Raw genomic sequence first — 27,736 nt, 5'->3', positions numbered from 1 at the left:
GTCCAGTCCACCAACACTGTCACTGGCCAGGCTGTAAGAAAGAGGAAGCCACAGCCTAACAAAATTGCCCTCACTGAACACCTCCACCAGGAAATGGGATAAAACAACTCTTCAAAACTAGGCCTGAGCACACAGGTGTGAAAGTTGGTGTCTAAGCTGTAATGACCTTTCTTACACTGTAGATGAGAAGACAAGCTGAGGACAGAGCTGGATCCACCCCACACCTCTTCTTCCTCGTGGGCAACACGTGTGCTCTGTACCCTGAGGCAGTCAGTGAAGATGAACTGTGGTCTGGAGTCTTTATTTGATCAACATTTGGATAGTTTTCTTTTTGAAATCTCAGTGTGATCATTATTAATTTTGTTTTATTTTTAAGTGGGTAGAATCTTATTTTAAAACCCACTTATGTTAAGTACCATCTTATTTCTAAAAATTATGAAACTATAGTTTATATTAGTAAGGAACACATTTAGCAATCCTGGATTATTCTCTTGGAATATAGTTGTAATTGTGAGGCAGAACATGACTGTCTTATTAAAATTCCCAATTGGTGCACACTTTCTGGTTCCTATGTCCAATTGTTAAAATTTTTAAATTTAACACTTGAATGCAAATTTTAAAAAAAAAGATCTATCTCTTTGAAAAGCAGAGTGACCAATAAAGAAGAGGTGACAGAGAAAGACACAGAAACAGAGACATACATAGTGATTGTCCATCCACTAGTTTAACTCCCCAAATGGCTAGAGCAGCCAGGTCTGGGCCAGGCAGAAGCTTGCAACCAAGAACTCCATCCTGGTCTTCTACAGGGGTAGTAGAGATCCAAGCATTTGACCATCATCTGTTGCCTTCCCAGGTGCATCAGCAGGAAACTGGATTGGAAGCAGTGTAACCCCTAACTTTCTATCATCAACGTTTCGTTTGTCATTTAGTTATTAGTTTTTCTAAGTTTGGCATATTAGCTATTCTCTAAAATGATATATATACTTTTTTTTGCAATCTTGTTCCTATGAATTAAAGTAGCTGAGTTCTTTTGTATTTGTCATATTTACTAAAGTGTTTGGCACAAGATGCATCAAAATATAGAGCAGTAGCTTAATATGAATATTCATGGTTGCATCAGTAATATAGCTATTGATGCATTTGTAACCTGTGCAATATTTTGTGCATACAGAAATTGAGTTGTCAAAAAAAAACATAGTTTCTTATTGATAAAAATTAAACTAAATTAACATTGTTCTATATAAACCAAAGTACTCAAGGATGGAAGCAAAAGGATGGATTGAATTTTGAATCAATTAATTAATATAAGGGAAATGAAATTTTTATAATAGAAAGAATAAATCCGTGCAGGTACTGTGGTGCAGGGAATTAAGCTGCTACCTGGGACACCCACATCCCATATAGGAGTGACTGGTTCAAGTTCCAGCAACTCCACTTATAATCCATCTTCCTGCTAATGCAGCGTTGGAGGTAACAGATGATGGCTCAAGTGCTAAGACCCAGATGGAGTTCTGGACTCCTGGCTTTGGCTTGGCCCAGCCCCAGTTGTGAAGCATTTAGAGAGTGAACCAGCAGATGGAGTCTCTCTCTCTCTCTCTCTTTCTCTTTCTTTGTTGCTCTAACTTTGATGTAGATGAAGATAAATAAATAAAAGAAGAAAAAAGAAGGCAAAACGAATTCAGCTACTCTAGGGCACTATTCCTTAAAGCAAAGAGCCTGGCCTTTCAGCCCCAGCTTAACCACTTACCAGTGCTGTTAACTTGAATGAAGCACTCAAAGCTTTTCCGCTTTAGTATTTTTATTACCTGCAAATTGGTTATAACAATGCCCACCTCATAAGCTTGCTGTGAAAAATAAAGAAAACTAGTGTGAGATGAGACCTGGCTCTAGGAAAATTATGTTGCTTGAAAAGAAATCAATTTCCATTGAGGTTTAATGCTATAACTAGTACTCAAACAGTATTTTTCACTTTATGTTTCTGTGTGGGAGCAAACTGTTGAAATCTTTACTTAATGTATGCTAAACTGATCTTCTGTATATAAAGAGAATCGAAAATGAATCTTGATGTGAATGGAAGGGGAGAGGGAGTGGGAAAGGGGAGGGTTGCGGGTGGGAGGGACGTTATGGGGGGAAGCCATTGTAATCCATAAACTGTACTTTGGAAATTTATATTCATTAAATAAAAGTTAAAAAAAATAAAAAAAAAGAAATCAATTTCCTGTAGTAAAGGTATTTAAACAAAGGATGGGTACTTTCACCCACAGTGTTCTTTAGAAAAGAACAGATGAGTTGCTTTATTAAATGACCTTTATGGTTTCAGAGATTATATAATGTGAGCCCTCTTATTTTACTAATATGGAACAGAAGTATAGAGAAACAATATGACGTGTTCAAGATGAAATACACATTCGTATTCCTAATCTTCAAGCCAATCTACCAATATGTTCCTCCCTTCCTCCCCCTCCAAACTCTATTTGACTCATATTATTTCTTGACATTCTCAAAGACACTTAAACAGAAACAGATTCACTCCCCACTCCCAGCACACCTGCTCTAGTATTTTCCTCTGGGCCCATGCACAGACCCATTGCTGTTTCGTATCCCCAAATCCCCAGTTCTGTGCCAAGCCCCCTCTCCTAAAGCAACACTTAAGGAAAACAGTGTTTCCATTTATTAATGTGTTTGTGTGTTCATCTGCCCTCAGATTCAAGGACCTTGATGCCCTACTTCTCAAATTCATAAGGCAGCCTGATTTATCTTCTTAATACATACAACCTAGCAGATCACTCCCTCACTCAAAACTTATGGTTGCTTTCCACCAAACTTAAGGTAAAAATGAAAACTCCTCCCAAACAACTGATAAGGTTCTGTTACCTAGTCCTGCTGAACTTCCTGTCATTCACTCTAATCCATCCAGCTGGTCTTCTTTTTTTTTTTTGGACAGGCAGAGTGCACAGTGAGAGAGAGAGACAGAGAGAAAGGTCTTCCTTTGCCATTGGTTCACCCTCCAATGGCCATTGCGGTGCAGGGCCCAAGAACCTGGGCCATCCTCCACTGCCTTCCTGGGCCACAGCAGAGAGCTGGACTGGAAGAAGAGCAACCGGGACAGAATCTGGCGCCCCAACCGGGACTAGAACCCTGGGGGCCGGCGCTGCAGGTGAAGGATTAGCCTAGTGAGCCGTGGCGCTGGCGACTGCAGTTCTTGATTCCAGCTTCCTACTAATATGTGCTCCGGGAAGCTGCAGGTGCTGACCCATTCAGGTCCCTGCCAGACATCCCATATGAGCACCAGTTCGAATCCCAGCTGCTCTACTTCCAATCCAGCTCCCTGTTAATGTGCCTGGGAAAGAAGTAAAAAGATGGCCCAACTTCTTGGGCCTCTGCACCCATGTAGGAGACCCAGGAGAAGCTCCTGGCTCTGGCACTGGATTGGGCCAGCTCCAGCCATTGTGGCCATTTGAGGAGTGAACCAACGGATGGAAGACCACTCTCTCCGTCTCTCCCTTTCTCTGTCTTTAACTCTGCGTCTCAAATAAATACATAAATTAAAAAAAATAATTGAAAGGGCAAGGCAACTCTGTCAAGGGGTGATCTGAGTACAACCCAGAGCCTAAGGACCCAAGAGGAAGGGCTGGATCTGGAACAGCATGTGGCCTGAGGCACACAGCTTTCTGCATCCACACACTACTCTAGCACAGAAGTTCTTGTCTGAGGAATGACGGCTGAGCATTATGGCTGGAGTATGGATGCAAAGTCCAAGCACAGACCCCCCACATCCAGGGAAGGGGCATTTCCAGCAGGGGCATCACATTAGCAGTGGGCCAGCCCAACCCTTTGGCACACACAAAGCCAATCTACAACAGTGCCACAAAGCAGCAATACGAGCAGCCACAGTAAGATCCACAAGGATGGTTACATTTGTTTACCAGAATGATTAATTTTCTACTTTCCCTCTACCTTAGTAGATTGACAGCTTCATGAAGGAAGATAACTGTTGGTTGCTTTGCCATCATGTCTACCATGTATAGCTGCATAGGTTGTACACTGCTCAAATGCAAGGAGTGTCATTCACATAGAATATAATGTGAATGGCACCCCCTGGGCTATATAATTGCTCAATTTGTATAGCCATATGAATCAGCCCTGGTCACCATTGTATCAGAGTGGTAGACACATAGCAAACACTCCATCAATATTTTGTAAAATAACTGGGCAAAAGAATGTATAATCTACTTTGTTCAGAACTATAAGGAAGACTAAACTTTGTAATTGTTTTATCTTACTGATAAGAACTGGGAAGATCAACATGATAAAGGGATTTCCTTCCTGTGGCAAAGCCAAGACCACACCAAGGACTCTGACCATTCATTGCCTTATTCTCTCTGTGGACCTCACCGGCTTTTTCAATGACCCTCTTTTGCTCTTTACATAAAACAGAGACATTCTCTCAAGACAGGGGTCGCAGGATCGGTAACCACCACTCCCTGGCTCAGAACCTTATGTTGAGTCACTCTCCTATTTGGAAAAATGCAGATATGTGTGTCTGTGAAAAGCTCTGACCCAAACAATGTGGTTGGTAGCAAGAAGTTACTGGGGAATTTTCTACATCAAGATAGTGACTAAAATAGCACTTCCCTGTCTTGTGATTTCCAAAATATGTATTGTATCTTTTACAATCTCATCATTTTCAACACTAGTGAAAACGTACTTTTTTTTTAGTATATGTGCTGTGGAACTGAGCACGAAAACGTACTTCTTTTTCCAAATTCTCATGAATCGCACCAAGAGCGTATTCTCAATCACAGAAAATGACATTTACTAAGTATTCAGGAAAAGAAGCAGAAAGATACAAATCAAATCTATTTTTAGGAAATATCAAAGAATTAGTGAAAAGTGTATTTTTAAAGTTATACTTGAGGCTTTCAATCAATAATTGTTTAAAGTAAATAGAATTACAGTTCCAACATAATGTTTTGTTTTTGTATTACCAAAATTTTTTAAAAATAGTAATGTTATTTGGGGTCAGCATTGTGGCATAGTAGGTAAAGCCGCCACCTGTGATGCCAGCATCCGATATAGGCTCCCGTTTGAGTTCTGGCTGCTCCATTTCCAATCCAGCTCCCCACTATTGGCCTGGGAAAAAGCAGCGGAAGATGGCCAAAGTGTTTGGGCCCTTGCTAACAAAGTAGGAGACCCAAATGAAGCTCCTGGCTCCTGGCTTCGGCTTGGCTCAGTCCTGGCTGCTGGAGCTATTTGGGGAGCAAATTAATGGATGGGAGATCTCTCTCTGTCTCTCTCTCTCTCTCCATAACTCTCCCTTTCAAATACATGAATAAATCTTTAAAAAAAAAAAAAGTAGTATTACTTGGTATAGAATTGATCCTCTACTTTTATATCACTTTTACCTAAACTTGTGACTAACCTCATTTTCTCCTCAAAGAATTAAGATGTGAATAATTAAGTCTTCACTTCCATTTCTGTCACAAAAATGGAGATATTTTTAGACTTATAATCCTTGAAATACCTTTAATAAAATAAGTATTGCTAGAATAATATGTAGATTTTGAATAAGCACCATTATCAGTCACTGATATGTACTTCCTATGAATGGTGTCCAGAGAATATCTGAGAGGAAGACTGAATGAGAAAACAACACTTTGCGCTTTCTGCAGGCTGAACATAATATAAACGTGTTGTCAGGAATCCGTCAGCATCAGGCCCGTTACAACCCTATGATTCTCACATCAGTTTAATGTAAGGCCCATGTGAATTCCATTCTGGACTGAGAGTCAGTAGCAGAGGTTCCATTTGGCCCCAACATTTCTGATGTGAGTAGATGAAGACAACTGAGGTACAGGCTCTTTCAGAAGTTTGCAGACTAACTTAACCTTGGACAACAGCTAGATGCACAATCAGTGCAACTGAAACATTTGGTTGAGGACAGGTCTGTACACATAAAGACCAGCAGGAAGAAGCCCCTGGAATGGAAAGGACTCACACCTCAGGAAGATCTGGGAGCAGGCTAGGCTCATGTTCAATTCCAACAAAAGAATACTCTTCCTCCGGCGCCGCGGCTCACTAGGCTAATCCTCTGCCTTGCGGCGCTGGCACACCGGGTTCTAGTCCCGGTTGGGGCACCGGATTCTGTCCCGGTTGCCCCTCTTCCAGGCCAGCTCTCTGCTGTGGCCCGGGAGTGCAGTGGAGGATGGCCCAAGTGCTTGGGCCCTGCACCCCATGGGAGACCAGGAAAAGCACCTGGCTCCTGGCTCCTGCCATCGGATCAGCGCGGTGCGCCGGCCGCAGCGCGCCAGCCGCGGCGGCCATTGGAGGGTGAACCAACGGCAAAGGAAGACCTTTCTCTCTGTCTCTCTCTCTCTCACTGTCCACTCTGCCTGTCAAAAAAAAAAAAAAAAGAATACTCTTCCTGAGGGGAGGGGCACAGCTCCCTGCAGAACATGAGTCCTTCCTCTTTGAGAGCCATAGAATAGAAGAACATTCTTGACCTATCGCATAGGTGCATAAGACACAGATGAATTCTCCAGGTTTAAGGGAAAGGGGAATGAGATGCTTAGATTTAGAGAACTTATTGGCAGCTGTACAGGGGCATGAATTCCAGGACCAAGAGAACTCAGAAGAGAGATGGTGGCAGGGAAAGGGAGGATTGATGAATTATAATGCCTTGTAAAAGTTTATGCACATGTGGTTTACATTTTTCCTTTTATTTGTTGGAAACATTGTATGTTTTATCAGATTTTTTTTAAACCAATGAACTATAATCAAGCTGTGAAACACTATTTGCCTGTATACTCCAGTTCTCTGGGGGAAAGGTCTACCTGAACACAAGAAGTCAATGTTATTATCTCATAAAACATCATAATGGGGTTCCAGACAGGGAAGGAATATGCTCAGCATGCTAAAAGTTGGTAATAAAGCATTTTCATAGCCCTGTACACCTCCTGATCATTTTCACATATATTTATCTTGTTGGTTTCATCACAATCTTGTGAAAGGGACCAGGCATGTGTTTCTATTCCCATTTTCCAGAAAAAGAGAAAACAGTTTCATAAAGACATCAAGTGAATTGTCTAAGGTTATATAACTAATTGCTTATAGGAGTGGGACCAGATGTTGTGTTCTAATTCAGGTGCTCAGGTATAAGCCAATAAGTACGTATTAAGCATATCTCACATGGCAGGCAATTGTGATAAGAATGAGGGAAAGAATAATGTGCAAGACGGACTTGTACCTGCCTCCAGGAGACCTAAGAGACAGAACCAATATGTCCAATCACGTGTGACTCAGGGTACTGTGAGACTAAAAAGTTGGGGCAAGGAAACCTCAAAGGGACTGGGAAGGCAAGCTTTTCTAAGACAGTGATTTTGGGGGGCCGGCCCTGAGGCACAGCGGGTTAATGCCCTGGCCTGAAGCACGGGCATCCCATATGGGCACCGGCTCGGGACTCAGCTGCTCCACTTCTGACCCGGCTCTCTGCTGTGGCCTGGGGGAGCGGTGGAAGATGGCTTGCCCTTGGGCCCCTGCACCTGTGGGGAGGACGGGGGCGGAGGGGGTGGGCTCCTGGCTCCCAGCTTTGGATGGGCGCAGCTCTGGCCATTGTGGCCAATTGGGGAGTGAACCGGGGGATGGGAGACCTCTCTCTCTCTCTCTCTGACTCTCCTTTCTCTGTGTAGCTCTGACTTTCAAATAAATAAATAAATCTTTAAAAAAAAAAAAAGACAGTGATTTTTAATCCAAAGATATCACTTGCCATGACCAAGTGGGATTCATCCCAGAGATGCAAGGATGCTTTAACATATGCAAATCAGTAACTGTGACACAGCACATCAACATAAGTGAAGGACAAAAATCATCTTAAAAGATGGAGAAAATGCATTTGATAAAAGCTTTGACCAAATTAGGTACAGGAGGAGCAAACCTCAACATAATAAAGGCCATACTTAACAAACCAACACATAAATACTGAATGGAACAAGACAAGGAACAAGACTTTTAATCAGCATGGCACTGGAGGTCCTAGCTAGAGCAATTAGGCAAGAGAAACAAAGGGCATCCAAATCGGAAAGGAAGAAGCAAAACTACCACCGTTTGCAGATATTATGATCTTATATATAGAAAGCCCCAAAGACCCCATCAAAGTAGCAGGATACAAAGTCAACGTACTGAAATCAGTAGCATTATTATACACCAATAGTGAAACAACAGAAAAAGAAATCAAGAAAGCAATCCCATTTTCCTATGGTGACAAAATAAATAAATAAATGGATAGATGGATAGACACAACTTCTGGGAATAAATTTAACTGAAGAAATAAAATATCTCTACAATGAAAATTATAAGTATTGATAAAAGAAACTGAAGAGGACACAAAGAAATGTCAAATTATCCTGTTGGAAACCTCTCGTTAAAATTTGCATGCTATTCAAAGAGATGTACAGATTCAATTCAGTCTCTATCAAAATTCCAATGACATTTTTCACAGAGCTAGAAAAAACATTACTAAAATTTGTATGGAACCACAAAAGATCCCTAATAACCAAAGTGATCTTGAGCAAAAAGAACAGAGCAGGAGGCAGGTATTATGGCACAGCAGGTTAAACTTCAATTTGTAATGCCTGCACCCCAGTTCAGACTGTAGAATCAAACGCCTGCTATGCTGTGTCCAATCCAACTTTCTGCTAATGTATTCCAGGAGGCAGCAGACAATGGCTCAAGTGCTAGGGTCACTGCCACCTTCATGGAACATCCAGATAGAGTTACAGACTCCTGGATTTGGCTTGACCCAACCCTGGTTTTAAAAATGTTAGTGGGTGAAAAATACCTTACTTCTCTCTCTCTTTCTCTCTCTCTCTCTCTCTCTGTGTGTGTGTGTGTGTGTGTGTGTGTGTGTCTGGCTCTGCCTTTCAAGAAGATGGAAATAAATAATTTTTAAAAAATGTTTAAAAGATACCTTACTTTAAAAAAAGAACACAGCATGGGGCTGGCGCTGTGGTGCAGGTTAATCCTCTGCCTGTGGCACTGGTATCCCATATGGATGCCGGTTCTAGTCCCGGCTGCTACACTTCTGATCCATTTCTCTGCCTGGCCTGGGAAAGCAGTGGAAGATGGCTCAAGTCCTTGGGCCCCTGCACCCATGTGGGAGACCAGAAGAAAATCCTGGCTCCTGGCTTCAGATCAGTGCAGCTCTGGCTGTTGCGGCCATTTGGGGAGTGAACCAGTGGATGGAAGAAATTTCTCTCTGTCTCTCCCTCTCCTTGTCTGTAACTCTACCTCTCAAATAAATAAATAAAATTTTAAAAAAAGAACACAGCAGGAACATTATAATACCTGACTTTAAAATCTATTACAATGCTACAGTAATTAAATCAGCATAGTATTGGCATAAAAACAGATCTATGGACCAATGACACAGAAAAGAGACCCTAGAAGTGAACCCACACATTTAGAGCCAATTGATCTTTGACAAATGTGCTAAGAATATGCAATAGAAAAAGGCTAGTCTTTTTAATAAATGGTGCTGGGAAAACTGAATATCCACATACAGAAAACTGAAGGTGGTCCCCTATCTCTAACCATGTACAAAAAAATCAGCTCAATGTATATTAAGACTTAAATGTATAAAGACTTGAAACTTTGAAACTATTAAAAGAAAGCACAGGGAAAACATTTCGAGACATTGGAATGGACCAAACCCTGAAATTAAAGTAAACAAAAGCAAAAATAGACGAATAGAATATCATTAAACTAAAGGGCTTTTAATCAGCAAAGGAAGCAAACAATAGAGTGAAGAAACAACTTAAAATATGTGAGAAAATATCTGCAAGCTATATATCTGACAAGTGATTAACATCCAGAATATATAAGGAACTCAACTCAATAAAAAAAAACCAAAACAGAAAAACAAAACAAAACAAAAAAACCACCAAAATAATGCAATTTAAAAACGGGCAGTAGATATCAACAGACATTTCTCAAAGGGTGGAAAATAAACAAATAGCCAACAGGTACATGAAAATGTATTCAACATCACTAATCATCAGAGAAATGCAAGTCAAATCTACAACAAGAGATCCCCTCACTCCAGTAAGATTGGTCATTATCAAAAAGACAAAAGATAAAACTGTTCCTTTCATTCCTCACTATGTTCTCAGAATTGCATCTACAAGTCACACTGGATCTGTTAAAAACTAATTAAATTAAGATTTTAAAATTTAATGAGTAATAATAAATATAAAAGTGTTGGTGAGATGTGGAGGAAGTAGAACGCTTGTACACTGATGGTCAGAATGTAAATTAGTATAGCCATTGTGGAAAACAGTATGGAAGTTCCTCAAAAAACTAAAAATGTATTTAATGTAGCATCCCATTATGGGTATATGTCCAAGGGAAATGAAATCCATCTGTCAGGAGACACTTGAATTCTCTTGTTTACTGCAGCACTTTTCACAATAGCCAAGAAATAGAAGCAACCTAAGTGTCCACCCACCAATGAGTGGATAAAGAAAATGTGGTACACTTATAGTGGAATACTCCTCAGCCATAAAAAGGCTGAAATCTTGTCATTTGTGGCCACATTGATGGAACTAGAGGTCATTACGTTACGTGAATTAAGCCAAGCACAAAAAGACGAGTATCACATGATCTCACTCATATATGGAGTGTAAAAAATAAATGATCTCATAGAAGTTAAAAATATAATGGTGGTTACCAGAGGCTGGGGAAGGAAGTGGGGAGGGGGAGATGGAAAAAGGTTGATTGATGGGCACTGGTTTATAGCTAAATAGGAATAAGGAGTTCTGGAGTTCTATTGCACAATAAGGTTCAATATGAATAATGTTAATGGATTTTTCTATTTTAAAAAATTGATAGGATTTTGGAGTCTTTCACTATAAAGAATAAATGCTTGAAAGAATAAATATATTCACCTTGATCGGATATTACACAATGTATACATGTAATGAAATATCATGAGATACCACAAAAATACAGGAAATGTTTACATGTGTGTTACATTTTTTTACAAAAAAATATGTTTGAAAATAAAATTAATTTTTTTGAGAGGAAGACAGAGAGAGTTCCCCATCCAGAAGTTCAGTCTCCAAATGTCTGCATTGGTTGAGACTGAGCCAGATAAAAGATAGAAGTCGGACTCTCAATCCAGGTCTTCCACGTGGGTGATAGGTACCCAGTTATTTAAACCATTAGTTGCTGCCTCCCAGGGTGCACATCAACAGAAAGCTGGAATTTAGGAGTGGAACCAAAACTCAAACTGAGGTACTATGATATGGGATTAAGGCATCCTAACCACAGGCTTAACCATTAGGGAAAGTGCCCACCCCAGAAAGTGACTTTATCCATAGACCTTAGCCAATCCATGAGCAGTGGTTGTTTGACAGCTATTGTTGAATGCCTGAGGGGTAACATGGCAAGTGGAAATATGGGGGAGAGAAGTATTCTCAATAAAAGAATATGAAATCACAAAGCACTTCTATTCTTATAGTGCTCCTCCTCCTCTCTCTCTCTCTCTCTCTCTCTCTGTGTGTGTGTGTGTGTGTGTGTGTAACTCTCTAGCTAAAGAAGTCAATGCCTGCCCAACTGTCATTTGAGTATTAGAGTGAATCATTATGTTTACCATACACTGTTTACTTGGACAAGATATAGGGGGAACTCCAAGAAAAATTGGTCTCTTCCTTTGGTTACCACTTTTAACCCAATAAAGTTGGAATTCTTTAGGGAAAAGGGGGACTTAAGTGACTAAAAATCCTAAAGAAACATAGCTGGTGGAGCTGAACGGCAAACCTCCTACTTAATGTCTATGATAGGAATTGAGCAAAAATGAGGGAAACAATATTTGACCTATTACAGTTGTAGATCTCAGAGTTCTGAGGCATGAATGAGGTAAATGAGGAACACTGGTGGATCATAAAAATGCTGCACAAATGTCAGGAGTTTTAGCGAAGAATTCCTGCACTGTCGCCCTGCAACTTCAAGGCCAGGAGTGCAAGCTGAAGTCTAGCATCCAGTTTTCCGCATGTATCACCCCCAGATGAATCACAGTCTGTTACAAATACTCGCAGTGCAAATTTCTGAGTGTCATTCTCAGAAAAGTAAACCTAGCGAAACCTTGATAATTGAGTCACTGAGCTTTACAGCTTTTTCAAAAGGGAAAGGCCAATAAGTCATAATTATACTGCAACACTACACCACCTGAGTTTCTTCAAAGATGATGGCTTAAGAAGTGTTTAATTTTGACACTCTCTGAAAAACTCAAATTTTTAAAAACAATCTCTGTGCTTTAGCTCTTTCTTCAAATTACACTGGCTTCGTGACATATCATTTAGATAATCTACCATCACCCCCATTTGTACCATGTCCTCAGTTCTCAATCACTCAGGGACTCTATTCTTAACTAAAATCAACAAAACTCTCAAGATCGCCCATTTGAGTTCACTGGATCATGATTCTTGCAAATGAAATAACCTGGGAATATTTGACATGAAAAAGAACCTTAGACATACACTGGTCTTACATCTGTGCTTTAAAAATAAGAGGATTTAAATAACTTGCTCAGTGCCTATGGCAGGTGTTAAGACTAGAATTCCTGGCCTCTATCTAAAAACTGTAAATAAACTGAGGGCCAGCTATTATGAATCAGCAATGCTGTTCTAATGACCTTTCTACATTGGTTCATTGTCTAATGATATAGCTAATATTGGCAATCCTTCAGGATGCAGTTACATGAGGTATATACAACCATTTACCATGGTGCACATGATATAACAGATGCTCAATAAATGTCTGTTGCATCAATCACTCCCTAAACCAACCGTGGCTAAATAATGCTAGTTCTCTGTTGCCATTCCTTCCTTGATTCATCTCTTCCCATTGTCTCTATCCTAAGGCCTTAGCTGACCTATAAAAAAAGCAAGGCGTAACAGATGTCACATCCTCATTTTCTAAGCCAAATCTATCTACATGGCAATACTCTGCCAATAAACTGTCTTCCCTATACAAAACCCCCAAAACAACAGTAAAGGCCTCATCCCATCATTCATTCAAGGAATACCTATCTACATCTGGTTCCATGGACATTTTCAAACCATGATTCCTATCATTCTGATGTGCACACTGTTCTTGCTGTGCTGGGTTCCTGGGCATGCATGCTATTAGCCATGAGGCCAAGCCTTCCTGGAAGGCTGCTCTGGTAAAATCAGAAGGTATTTGAACTGCAAGACAAAGACACTAATGGCAACCTATCTCATACCATTCTTCTTTCATGGCTTCACTCATACAAGTGGAAACTCTGTTTCTCTGAACAGACTGTAATTTTTTAAAAGGTTTATTTATTTATTTTAAAGAGTTACAGGGAGAGAGGGAGGGAGAGAGAGAGCTCTTCCATCTGCTGGTTCACTCCCCAGATGGCCACAACAGCAGGGCTGGGCCAGGCTGAAGTCAGAAGCCAGGAGCCTCATCTGGGTCTCCCACGTGCATGATCTTTTACTGCTTTTCCCAGGCCATTAGAAGGGAACCAGGTTGAAAGTGGAGAAGAGGGGACTCAAACCAGTGCCCATAGGAAATACTGGCATCGCAGGCAGCTGCTTTACCTGCTATGCCACAACGCTGGCCCCGAACCGATTATCATTTTGATCACTTTTTTACAAGTCTGTTTAATAATCCTCCCATGGTGTCTGAAATGTAGCAAACAAAAAAATGTAAAGAATTCTGAATATCTGAACTCTTAAAATACAAACTACAAAAACTTTTCCCATAATGGAAAATCACAGCTTAATCACATTCCCTGAAGTTGCATCCTGCACACAGCAGAAATTCCTAGGAAGAGAAGATCAGCATTTAAATAAACTTTATGTAACACAAAACAGCATTCATTCTGTCAAACAATCTGTTATGAAAATCTTCCACATGTGGTACACTAAAAGGCAAATTTCACCTGTCAAAATATATCAGTGGGTCCTTAAGTTTAAAAATAAATCACAACTACATTGTGAAGTATCTTCTTGAACTAAGTATCCCTATTTGTAGATACTGAATGGACGATTTACTGGTTCAAGGTTCAAGGCAAAAGCTTCTATGGCTCCTTTAATCCAGTTCCAAGGCTGAAGATGAACAATTGCTCCTCGTAACTCATACTGTTGATAGTCAGCCTTATATTTACTACTTTCCAAGCTGCAGCATTAGCCACATTCTACCTGATGGAGTGCCACATATAAAAGTACACAATGTACTCATTGCTTCCCTTGAAAAACACCCCAGTGTTATTCTTCTTTCTGGAAACTTGGCTATTATATCAAATAACAGGACTAATTGGTGAATATAACTCATAAAAATTAAGACAATAGTAATAATTCAGACAGATAGCATTGCTGAGTCAACTGGACAGTTCCAACAGAACAACAATCTGATGCCTTACATAAACAATGACTAAGAAGTACATAGTTTCCCACTTAATTTCACAGCTCATAGTCATATTTCACATCTCATACCTCATTGTTTCTCACTTATTTTTATATCTCACATGTATATTGAAAAGTACCTAGGAAAAAGAAAAGGAAAAATAATCTTTGCACCATACAGAGACCTTCTGTTCAAAAACTTAATTCACAAGTGGGATCTTTTGGCAGTTGGGATGTTTTCTTATTAGGTATCTCTGCTCCATTAAGTTTTCCAACTATAACGATCGACTATTACTAATAGTTATGATAGCTACTATCATAACTACCAAGATACCACATACCAAGATAACACATACTCAATGTCATTTTAAGTAAGGATTTTGGACAACTAGATTAGTATCCTATGCCCAAACCAACAAAAGCTAATAGGTATTTTACCCCCCAGAAAAAAATGATCTCTCACTTTAACACTAATACACTGAAAAGGTTTACTACGTTCTAGTATTTCCATTCTTATAATTCCCTAATCTACTAACAAAGCAGTTTTGCCAGTTTCTTTCCTTTGAAATAGTTCCAACTTTGTACTGTAGATTATTCTGAAGATATAGGAAGACTTGATTTTAATGGTTCAAAAAACAGAATAGGGAACCGTTTCCCTTTAGAAGTGCCCATTTTGAAGCATAAAGTTCTCCTCTTTAACATCACCACATATTGAATTTGTATGATTTTCAACTTGTTTTCTGATAACTGAATTAACAGTTTGTTTAGATGCTATAAATCAATAAATACCAACTGAATGAAGATACTGATTGAACCTAAGTAAGACTAGTTCTAAATATGGTCTTTGTAAAGAGAAAGAGTTTGGCCATCTTCAGTTACCATTTTTAAGATTGTTCTATATTCTTCCCTAGGCCACCATATTCATGATATTAGAACCAAAGTTTTCTAATTCAAACAAAACACAGCTTACAAAGTTTCTCTAAATCTTAAACAAAACAAGCAAAGAAAAAGCACAAGTCTGACTGACTGTCTGAGTAACATTTTATTCATACACTTGAATACATAAATTATGTCATATTAGCTACACCTCATTTCTCAACCACAGAAGTAAATATGCCTAAAATTGGTGCTGCTTTTGATAAGCCCTGGTGATGACATCAGCCTGAGTTCCAGCTCCTGGAACACAGACCTGTGACCACACAGTGACTTGCAGGCAGCTGGGTTCCAATATAACTCTGTGTCACCACACATCTCTGATCTGGAGCCAAGGTTGGAGCTCCGAATGTAACACACCAGCCAAACACAAGTATTCTCCACTATCTTCTTTGCCAAGTGCAGTGGAGGGGTGAAAGGAGAAAGGAACTACATTTCTATTTTAAAGGGCAAAGGATTTAAAACTATGTAGGACACATTACAATGCCAATGTATTTAGTAAAACACCAAACTGTCCACTTAAAATGGTTAAAATAGTAAACTGTATATTGTGTATATTTTACCACAATTAAAAAAAAAACTTCTATGTGATAGGTTGTGAAACTATGTGCACATGCTTCAGAAGTTTTTCATAAGAGTAATAAATTTCTAGGTTCAATATATATTTAGCTCTAACACTGCTGACAGTGACTAGGTTGCTCCTTCTGCAAGATCTATTGGGCTAGGCTGCCCCAGGCCTAAGCATGCATTCTACAGGAATCAGCAAACAGTAGTTACCAACACACATTTCTACCTAAAAGTATCTTAAAAGAAAACCTCACAAATAACACATAAGAGCAGGTGTTAGACTAGGAGCATGTGGAAACATCACTTGCTCCTGGTGCTGATGTGAGAATCTGTGCAGCGGAGGATGCCCTACCTCCTGTCTCAGGAAATCTGATCCTAGAGAGTCACTGGGTTGGCGGGTCCCACTGACTGATTTTTAGTTCAAGTGCATCCTAGAGGGTCAAGCACACTCAGGAGAGCCGAGGCTGGTTGATGCTGTAAGGTGCATTTTCACTCTCCTGCCTCTGGTCAAGTGTGAACCTAGAGTCCTAGCAGCTGCGCAGCAAGGGCTCACAGTGGGTGAGACGCTGCAAGACCTCTGCACCTGTCTGCTGTCACAGGTAGGGTACTTCCGCAGAATGAAAAGTGCCTGAACTTCAGAGAATCACCCTTCTATCCCCTACAACACCCAGACAAGTCGCTATATCAGCACATGCCCTGGACTAAGGCCTGGGCGTCCTCTCCCCTCCCGGATTGGACAGGAGCAGCTCTGCAGTCTCCTTGTGCGTACAGGCAGTGCCAACACAGCTCAGAAGCCTCCTCAGTGTTCTGCTGTTGCAAGCACACTCTTGCGGGTGCTGGCACTTGGAGAAGTCTCCATTTCCACATCCACCCCATGCCCTGGAGCTACCTACCAGTAGGGGCGACCAGCAGACCGACAGCACGCACATGATCCCCATGAGCTGGATGGCCGTCTCGGTCGTGATCCGGCCCCACTGGGCACTGGACTGTGATGCTGCCGCCTTTGCCCGGCAGCGGGACACCAGAGCCTTAATGGTGGCCAGGTTGCAGGCGAAGGTGATGGCCAGCGCCAAGAGGCCCAGGAAGGCAAAGGTGGAGGCGAAGAAAAGGTTGCCCCAGTTGTGTGAAGAGCTCGTCCCGTTGTCCCCTCGTCCGGTGCTGATGAAGCACCACGTCCCGGGCCACTGGATGGTGTACTGACCCACACCCAGCACAGGTAGCAGGGCGAAGGCGAGCACTGCCAGCCACACGCCCAGCAGGACGGCGCGAGTGGCACGCGTCTTCATGTGGCTCGCGTACCAGTGTGGCGCACGGATGGCCAGCGCCCTCTCGACAGCCATGGCGCTGGCGATGAAGAGCGAGGACAGCCCGAAAACAGTCATGGTCAGACCAAAGAAGGTGCACAGGCGCCCCGACGGGTCGAGCTGCTCCCAGCGCTGCTTGGATAGGTACACCAAGATGACCACGGGGCTTGTGAGCAGCTGCCCGACCAGGTCAGTGAGCGCCAGCCAGCCGATGCACAACAGGAACGACTTCTTGCGCTTGCTCTCCCGACGCCGGTAGCTACGCGACACGAGCAGCATGGCCAGCGCGTTGCCCACGAAGCCGGTGATCAGCATGGTGATCGGGAAGGCCACGGACACCGAGCCACAGTCCTCGCCGGGCCCTGGGGGGCGTGTGAGGTTGCCCCGTGCCTCGGGCGCCCACATGCCGGGATACGAGTGGTTGAGGCGGGTGCAGAAGGGGGCGCTCCCTCCGTCGCCCCGCGTCTCCTTCATGTTGTCTTCGAGGTGAGGAGGGCACTGCGCCCGGGCAGCAATAGCAACAGCAGCAGCAGCGGCGGGAGCTGGCAGACGCGGCGTGGTCGGCGGCGAAGGTCCGCGGCCACCGAGGCTGGGGTCGGGCTGCCCCCCATCGTGCGGGGCGCAGCCGCCGCCTCACTCCGCTGCTCGGGCCACGGCCGTGGCTCGCCCACGCCGGCAGCCTCGCGCTCCACCGGGGGCAAGCCAGTGGCTTGGAGGCGCGCGGAGGCGCCGGGTCTCTCTATAAGGCCGAGGGGGCGGGGCGGGGCGCCCGGGGGTGGGGGCAACCGAAGGTGGGAGGAGGGTGGAGACGCCGCCGAGCGCCTCTCTCGGCCTCGCCTGCTGGCCTCACTGGCCGCCTGGCCTGGAAAACTCTGCAGGCACCCCCGTCTCCAAAGGCGCCCGCTGCCCGCCGGACAAGGCGCCCACCTGCGGCCTTGCGGGGCTCTGCACCCCCTCCAGGTCTCCCGAGTGGGAGGCGAACCGCGGAGAGTCTCACTGGGCAGGGCGCCACGGCGGACCTGCCTGTTCCCTTCCATAGCCACACAGTCCAGTACAGGGACCGAGCCTTCGGAAGCCCTTGGGTTACTCGCGCGAGTGTGGGACACTTTACACAAGCCGCGATCCGTTCCATAGCTGAGTGTGAACTTTCTTCCATTCCTACTCCGAGACTCTAGGATGGTGGTGAAAGGTGAAACTCTCCTGCCTCCCCTCCCTCCCTCCGCCGAGGCGGTGGGGGCGCCACTGACGCTACCCAATTAATAGTGCCTGGAGATAGAAAGAAATGGACACGGATGCTTGAGCTCAAAGAGGAAAAAATGTGAACTGTCCTCGCGCTAAAAGCGAGTGGTAGCCACTGGCACGTCTGAGGTGGTGCAACGACAGGCTGTCAGCGATGGATAGGAGGGCGGAGGAAAGGCGTTGCCTTACAAAGCCTCTAACCGTCCTTCCTGGTCCGGCGCTCATTCTGCACTGCTGGAACTAGACACCGCGTGTAGATGACACGAAGGACTTCGCCGTATGCCAGCTTTGCCTTTGAAATAGCACACATCCAGTGAAAACAGGTATAGCAGCCTAGGAACTCCTTTTAGTAATCCAGTACTGGTATATTTTCCCAACACGGTATGCATTTTAACAAGCATTGTCTCATCATCACAGATATCCTCTAAGGCATTGTTTGCATTATTACTCCCCCTTTAGGTGAGGTAACAGAAGCTCCACGGAGTTAAAGATGTGCCCAGTCTCTTGCTCCATGAAAAACCTTTGTTTTTTTTTCTTCCCAGAGATATTATTTCCACAGATAAAAACTAGTGCGAGACCGGGTTTTCCTGCATCTAATTGTCCAGGAAAGATCTTAAAGATTTATACATTTCATTTTTCACCCTAATCTTACAGGGCTATGAAACTCATTGTTTAGACTAACTTAAGCTGACTTAAAACAGGCACAAAGTTTTCCTTCCCTGGTTTAGCCGATTTCTGTTTGAGTGTGACAGTAGGAGATAGGAAAGGGCTGTGTCCGTTTGCATCTTCTTTTTGTCCTATTATTTTGAGTACGTACAAGGCTTTAAAAGTACATCATAATGTGCTGTGCATTGAGATTTAATGCTATAACGAGTACTCAAACAATATATTTCACTTTGTGTTTCTATGGGGTGCAAACTGTTAAAATCTTTACTTAATGTATACTAAACTGATCCTCTGTAAAAAAAAAAAAAAAAAAGAAAGAAAGAAATTATCAACTCCCAACTTGACTCTCACTGGGATTAAACATGACAATAGGTCTGATCTGATTTCATCATCATTTAAAAAAAATCATCTATTATGTTTCTGTGTGGGAGCAAACTGTTGAAATCCTTACTTAATGTATACTAAGCTGATCTTCTGTATATTAAGATAATCAAAAATGAATCTTGATGTGAATGGAAGGGGAGAGGGAGTGGGAAAGGGGAGGGATGCGGGTGGGAGGGACGGTATGGGGGGGAAGCCATTGTAATCCATAAATCGTACTTTGGAAATTTATATTCATTAAATAAAAGTTAAAAAAAAAGTACATCATAGAGTTATATAGTGTTTAAAGGAGGAAAAGCAAGAATGTTACTGCACTTTAACATGCATCAATCACAACATGTCATTTTTAAAATTTTGCACTTCTAAATCTTATTTCTGAGTGTCATGTTCGTAATAACAGCAAGACAGGAATAGTGACATGGCTTATTGTTTAGAGCATCTGGCTTTTGTCTTAATACTTTTGAATTAATGTCAAACCTGTATTTGGGACAAGTGTTTTGCTAGAATAGTGTTATTATTAAAATAAGGTAAGTGCTAACAGTAGTTGGGTTCTGGTTAGCACTTAATTGCTGCAGAAATAATCTGAACTGTGTTGGTCTGAACCAACACCTCCCTCTAGTGAGCTAAAGGCTAATAACATCTTGTATGCTGTATTAGAGAATTTCTAAATGCTTAAGGAACCTCTCATTTCTTTACCAGAGACCTTTCATCAATATATAAGTATGATCTCATTGTTTTCCTTGGAGTTTGCCAACTGGCATCTCTGGTTAGTCAATAAACCAGTGGAGGATTAAATTAAATATATATTCTATGGTTTTTAACATTTTAAAAGTATGTATTAATCGAAATTCTACCCTAGAAATATTTTTAATTCACAAATTGTTTAAATGTGCCCTCAGTTACTTTAGTTTTAGAATCACAATTTATATCAACATTTAGCTAGTGTTGATCAACTTTTTTGCTAATTTTTTTTTTTTTTTTTGACAGGCAGAGTGGACAGTGAGAGAGAGAGAGACAGAGAGAAAGGTCTTCCTTTGCCATTGGTTCACCCTCCAATGGCCGCTGTGGTCAGCGCGCTGCAGCCGGCGCACCGCACTGATCCGATGGCAGGAGCCAGGTACTTATCCTGGTCTCCCATGGGGTGCAGGGCCCAAGCACTTGGGCCATCCTCCACTGCACTCCCTGGCCATAGCAGAGAGCTGGCCTGGAAGAGGGGCAACCGGGACAGAATCTGGCGCCCCGACCGGGACTAGAACCCGGTGTGCCAGCACCGCAAGGTGGAGGATTAGCCTAGTGAGCCACGGCGCCAGCTGCTATTTATTTTTAGTGCACTTTTATTAAGAAATGGTAGGGACCAGCACTGCGGTACAGCAGGTTAAAGCCCCGACTGCAGGGCATGCATCCCATATGGATACCAGTTCGAGTCCCGGCTACTCCACTTTCCATCCAGCTCTCTGCTATGGCCTGGGAAAGCAGTAGAAGATGGCCCAAGTCCTTGGGCCCCTGCACCCGCATGGGAGACCCTGAAGCAGCTCCTGGCTCCTGGCTTCGGATTGGCACAGCTCTGGCCGTTGTGGCCATCTGGGGAATGAACCAGCAGATAGAAGACCTCTCTGTCTCTCTGCCTCTCTGTAACTCTGCCTTTCAAATAACTAAATAAATTTTTAGAAAAAAAAAGAGAGAAAATGTTACAATAAACATTTAAAAATGGTAAACATGGATGCAAAGTAATATTAATAACTAGCTTTACATACATAACTGTACCCTTGTTATGGAAGAAAGGTATCTGCAGTTCTTTCTCCGTGGAGCCAACTGTTCATTTTAGTATTATTTGTAGTAATTTATTTATTCATTCATTCAGTATTCAATAAGCACCTACTCTATATCAGACACTGTTCTCATCACTAAGTGTACAAAACCAACATACAAAAATCTAATTCGTGGAATTTATGATTTCGTATGAAACTTTTGAATTTGAAATCTCAACAGGACATTGATCCCATGAAGGCAGAGTGTATGTGAAAAAATAGGAAAAGCAATGTAGTTTTAATGATCATATGGGAATCTCAGGGATAGAAGTTACATTTAACACTCAAACATCAATATAATTATCATATCAACAAAATGAAAGGCTTTTCTAAGTCCTCAAGTCCCTTATTATGACTGCCTTTTCATTCCTTTTCTTTATGACTTTTAAATTTTTGAATGCAATCTGGACTTTGCAGTTAATATGAGGGACATCAAAAAATTTACAGAAAAGTGGAATTAAAAGATGAAAAATAGTGAAATTTAGCCTAGCACTTAAGCTACTGGGTTCAATTACTGGCTTTTGAATTCTGGCTCCAGCTTCCTGCTAATGAAGCCACCAGGAGGCAGCAGAGGGAGCTCAGGTAAGTGGTTTGTGCCACCCATGTGGGAGGCTTCTGTCCCCAACTCCCAGCTTTGGCCTGGCCCTTTACCAGGTGTTGTATTTAGGGAGTGAATCAGCAGATTGGAGCTATCTCTCTGCTTCGGGGTGGGGGTGGGAGGAAGACTAATTAGTCTCTTAGGGATATTGCTTGCTTAATTTTATCTTAGAAAACAAAAATATAGGGGACGGCGCTGTGGCTCATTTGGTTAATTCTCCGCCTGCAGCACCAGCATCCCATATGGGCGCCAGGTTCTAGTTCCGGTTGCTCCTCTTGCAGTCCAGCTCTCTGCTATGGCCTGGGAAAGCAGTAGGAGATGGTCCAAGTGCTTGGGCCCCTGCACCCACATGGGAGAACAGGAAGAAGCACCTGGCTCCTGGCTTCGGATTGGCGCAGCGCCAGCCATGGTAGCCATTTGGGGAGTGAACCAATGGAAGGAAGACCTCTCTGTCTCTCTCTCTCACTGTCTGTAACTCTACCTGTCAAATAAATTTAAAAAAATAAGGGGAGAGGGAGTGGGAAAGGGGAGGGTTGCAGGTGGGAGGGACGTTATGGAGGGGGAGCCATTATAATCCATAAGCTGTACTTTAGAAATTTATATTCATTAAATAAAAGTTTAAAAGCAAAAAAAAAATTAAAAAAAGAAAAATATGAGTTATTTCTCAATGTAAGTTCCGCCAAGTTCAAGACTTCTAGGTAATATTAAAACCATTTAGTCAATCCCGAAAGAACTGAGGGTCTTGAGAATTCAACCCTTAACATGCACTTTGTTAATATTCTTCATTGAAGAATGGGTGCCTTTTGAAAGTATTAGAAAATGAAAAGCAGTCCAGAGGAGCCAAATTAGTACTATAAGGTGGGTGCCTAATGATTTCCCATCAAAATTTCTGCAAAATCGCCCATGTTTGATAAGAAGAATGAGCAGAAGCACTGTAGTGGTGGATGCCCTGGTGAAGCCTTCCCAGGTATTTTTCTGTAAAAGCATTGGCTATATCAAAACAGTTCACCATAAACAGATGGTATCATTCTTTGGCCCTCCAGAAAGCCAATGAACAATATGCCTTCAGTATTTCCCCCAAAATTGTTGCCCTAACCTTTGGTCATGACTAGTCTACTTTTGCTTTGACTGGACCACTTCTACCTCTTGGAACCCACCACTTTATATTTGTACAGGTAAAGCCATATTTCATCACCTGTTCCAATTCTTGCAGCTTATTTTGGTCCATTTTAAAGTTGTTTTTGCTATTTTTGCACTACTGTAAGATGGACCTTCAACAAGTTCATGGAAATGTTTAGTATAAAAAAAAAAAAACGCTGCATGACTTTTTTGCTTCATACTAACTTACTATAACATGTCTGGGCAGGATCTAATTTGAGACATAAGAAAGATATTAAAGAGAGACCCTATCAGAGTGACAGGAAGTCTGCAATAATTGAACAAGCATGAAATTTATGATGAAGCTGGGTGAAAGGATGGCAAAATCACTGATGCTTCGTGAAGAGCTGATGGGAACAATGCTCCAAAGAAAACAGACATTTACTAATGGAAAACTCATTTTATGAAGGGACAAGATGAAGTTGAAGCTGGCAGCACATCAATTTGAAGTAACAGAATTAGCCATTCATGTTCTAACTAAAGGGACTGACAATTAATAGCAGATACAAGAGTCAACACCCATCCTAAGTAGTTCAGCTTACACAAGTCTAACTGAAAAATCAAAAGTGGAGCAAACTTTCTGCTTTATCGGTGCCAAAGCAGTGCATCTCAATCAGCTGCAGGCAAGAGATCTTTGATGGAAATCTAAGTCAGGCAGGGTCAAGATCCTGAAGCACTTCTTTGAAGAACTGTAACAGCAAATGAAACATGGCTTTAACATATGACCCTAAACAGCATAATCAGAAATGAAAGTGGCCTACTCAGAGCAAGATTTGACTAGTCATGAGCAAAGGTCATAGTAACACTTTCTGGGGATACTGAAGGTATCCTGCTCATTGACCTTCTGGAAAGCCAAACTATGTTATCTATTTTTTGAGAATTCTTTAGGAAGTTTCACCAGAGTTCATCATTGCAACGCCCCTAATCATTTCTCTCACCACACAGGGGCAAATTTCTAAGTTTTGATGGGAAATCAGGCATTAAAGTACTGATTCAGTTCCTTCAAACTTATTTCCTACCCTTACAAAATTGTTAGAGCACCAATTATTTTTTCAGTGAATAATGTAAAATGTCTGCAATGTCATGGTTAAAGCACCAGGACCCTCAGCTTTTTTGGGCTGTACTATAATAAATGGGTGATTAGCATTACCTAAGAAAAGTGTCTTGAACTTGATAACACGTTGATAAATGAAATTTAAGCATTTTATCTTATTACATTCTCCATTAACTTTTTGTACTCCCCTTTTATTCTCTATCCTACTTATTTTTTGTCTTCTTTTCGATATTTACAATTTCATTTGATTATGTTCAGAGATTGCTTTGGGCTTTTTTTTTTTTTTTTTTTTTGGACAGGCTGAGTGGATAGTGAGAGACAGAGAAAGGTCTTCCTTTGCCATTGGTTCACCCTCCAATGGCCACCACTGCCGGCGCGCTGCGGCCAGCGCACCACGCTGATCCAATGGCAGGAGCCAGGTACTTATCCTGGTCTCCCATGGGGTGCAGGGCCCAAGCACTTGGGCCATCCTCCACTGCACTCCCTGGCCAAAGCAGAGAGCTGGCCTGGAAGAGGAGCAACCGGGATAGAATCCGGCGCCCCAACCGGGACTAGAACCTGGTGTGCCGGCGCTGCAAGGTGGTAGCCTATTGAGCCGCGGCGCCGGCCTGGGCTCTAATTCTTAAAAAATTTCATTTGCTGACAGATGAGATCTTCCATTTACTGTCTCACTCCTCAGATACCTGCAACCTGGGTTGGGCCAGGCTGAAGTCAGGAGCCTGTAATGCATTCCAGGTCTCCATGCTGCTCCCCTGGCTGCACAATAGCAGGAAAAGGAAATCTGAAGCAGATCTGGGATTCAACCCTGAGCACTCTGAAATGGATGCAGAAATCCCAAGGGAGTGGGGTTTTAACTGCTGCACAAAATGCCTGCGCCCTAAGACCTATTATAAAGATACTGTGTGCAACTCCACTGTACTCCCGGGCCACAGCAGAGACCTGGCCTGGAAGAGGGGCAACCGGGACAGAATCCGGCCCACCGACCAGAACTAGAACCTGGTGTGCCGGGGCCGCAAGGTGGAGGATTAGCCTGTTGAGCCGCGGCGCTGGCCACCTTATTAACTTTCAAGAGAGTAAGCCGGAGTCATTAAATTTTCCTTTTTCAGTTATCTGCGTCCACAGCCTCATGAACAATGTATTGGAAAATACTATCACATACGTTTTGTCTTCTTTGAAGAGGTATAGTGATGTTGCCCTGTAGTCCTCTGCTCCCGTAAGATTTGTTGGTGTTTGATGTTACTCCTCAATATTTTTGAAATGAAAGCTTTTCACTAAATTTTCCCAAATGCAGGCTTTCAAAAACACACCTGCACTGACTTACCTAAATGTTAATATTTTCATTAAAAACAAAGTACTGTCATTTTTTGTTCCACTGATTTCTATTTGATCCTCTTTAATTCCACTGGGGTCAGAATACCTACTCCAAGCACATACTTTGAAGTTTGCTCATAATTGCTTTACAGCAACTTAGGGTCTATTACATAAACATTGCACAAATATTAAAGATGTTTAATAATTAACCGATTAAGTCAGGTTGGGCAATTTTGCTGGTCTGATTTGCTATATGCTTAGCACCATTTGTTCTTTGTTACTAAGACATTTATGATTTCTAACTATGTGGATCTACTTATCATTCAGGAAACACAAAAACATCCCGTTTCAATACTCTTAATTTTTACTTCTTTCTTGGAACTGTTTTGTGCTAGGATTTTTAGTGATGCTAAATACTGCGACATTGGGTATGCTGACAACAGGAAACATTAAAATGGTCTTCACTTCTGAGACAATTATTTCTGACCTTTCCTGTTTTCCAAAATTCTAATTCATCAGTAACTATGAGCAGGGGGCAATGAGATATAGCAATACAATCTTGCAATTCAACCATACTATTCACAAAGGTACTATTATTTCCTATTCGTCTGCCAGTCACTAGTGTCATATTAAAAGGTCTCCCAAATTACCTATAATGCTATCAACTTGAAATGGGATGTGAGGAATCACTCTTGCCACACAGTGTTGCATAGATACATGGATGCTCTCCACCATAAAGTAGAATAAGAATTAACATATATATCAACTACCTGAAAACATATGGGGGTGGGGGTTAAAAATGACAAACATTTGTTGCATACTTACTGCATCAGATGCTACAGTAAGCATTTATGAAATTTCATTTGTTGCATACTTACTGCATCAGATGCTACAGTAAGCATTTATGAAATTTCATAATTCCTGTAAGGCAGATGCTATGATTTTCATTTTGTAAGTGTGACAGGTGTAAAGCTCATTCCCAGGATCATACAGCTACCATGAACTGATCATTCAATTCAGGAACTTTGATTTTAGTGTAAGAAACTGTCTGTCGTCCCTGCCTAATCTGCCACCAGATCACACCCATTAAAGCAAACTTATTTCAGTTAGATTAGAGGTATTTGGCCTTTGTAATGCCCTCACTGGTAACAGAAGGATCATTTTGGGGGAGGGACTAAATTTGGATTTCAACACAAAGGTCTTTAAATCACCATTGTTCTCTCTGCTCAATGATTCCTTCTCTTTCTCCAAGGTATCCCAAAGCCACAGGATTTCTCTTTCTCTAAAAACATGATAAAATCTCAAGTGTTTTTGCAAAGACTCCCTTAGCTCATCTTATTCCTCTATAAACTTACCTTCAAAACTGGTTAAGTCAATTCCATACAGTTCACAGGCAAGACCGATCATTTTATCAGACTCTCTTACCTGAATATTTTTAAGGGCTTTTCCATTCACTTGTGCCTAAGGGAAGGGTTAGCTTTATGGATTTATAGCTTCAAATCTATATATTTTTATTTCCTTGAATAAAACTGGATGATTTCCCTCAAAATCTTTTAAATATAATTTATTCGCTCATGCATCTTGCAATTTACCTGGCTATATCAAAGACCTTTTGCTAAGTAGACATTTAGGAGCAGTTACAAGTTTATCTTTTTTATCTGCTTGTAATGCTACCATGTCTTTCCACCCTATTCTAAGCAGGTAATTTAATATAGCTGGACAAAACCCCCATGTTACTGATCACGTTCAATTCCCTTCTACTGGAGAATGGAGGCAGGTCAAAGGACAGAACTGTCAATCTGAAGGAACACTCAGTAACCAGAAGTGTAAAAATCTGAGAAACAAATAACAAGCATAAAATAAATGTGCATGAGTACATTCAGATAAAAACAAACGGAAAGAGACAAATACAGAACACTTCTAAGTAGGTGCAGATACCCATCTCTAGGAGGTGGAACTCAATTACCCACCCACCATCCTCACTCTGGGGAGGCACTTAGTAAAACATATTACAAAAGAACAGTAGGTTAAAGGAGAAATGGTTAACTACAGAGGTGAATCCAGACAAACCCTTCTTTAAACAAGTGACAAAGGTCAACACTTCCAGTAGTATATGACAGGGTATCATGTTCACATTACAGGATATAATTTTAAAAAGGCATTTTTCTTGGGCTCTTTCCAAAACTCCAAAACACCAGTCTACAGTAAGGAAAATTGCAGCCAAATTTACATTGGTGTGGAGATCATTTTACAGGATATCTGGCCAATATCCTAAGACTGTCAAAGCCATC

General features: G+C 41.9%; 1 protein-coding gene across 7 annotated transcripts in view; it reads right to left on the bottom strand.

Moving 5' to 3' along the window:
- Positions 1-17,952, bottom strand: part of PTGER3 (prostaglandin E receptor 3) — a 190,013-nt gene extending 172,061 nt beyond the window's left edge. For 5 of the 7 annotated variants that reach the window (XM_070076666.1, XM_008263984.4, XM_070076665.1 and 2 more), the window contains exon 1: positions 16,820-17,952. In XM_070076666.1, coding sequence (XP_069932767.1) covers positions 16,820-17,704 — 885 coding nt within the window. In that variant the 5' untranslated portion in view covers positions 17,705-17,952. 7 annotated transcript variants of the gene reach the window in all.
- Between the last annotated feature and the right edge of the window lie 9,784 nt (positions 17,953-27,736).

Source organism: Oryctolagus cuniculus, chromosome 7 (assembly GCF_964237555.1).
Source record: "Oryctolagus cuniculus chromosome 7, mOryCun1.1, whole genome shotgun sequence".
In the NCBI taxonomy this organism is placed as follows: Eukaryota; Metazoa; Chordata; class Mammalia; order Lagomorpha; family Leporidae; genus Oryctolagus; species Oryctolagus cuniculus.
This window is presented reverse-complemented; position numbering and strand designations above follow the sequence as displayed.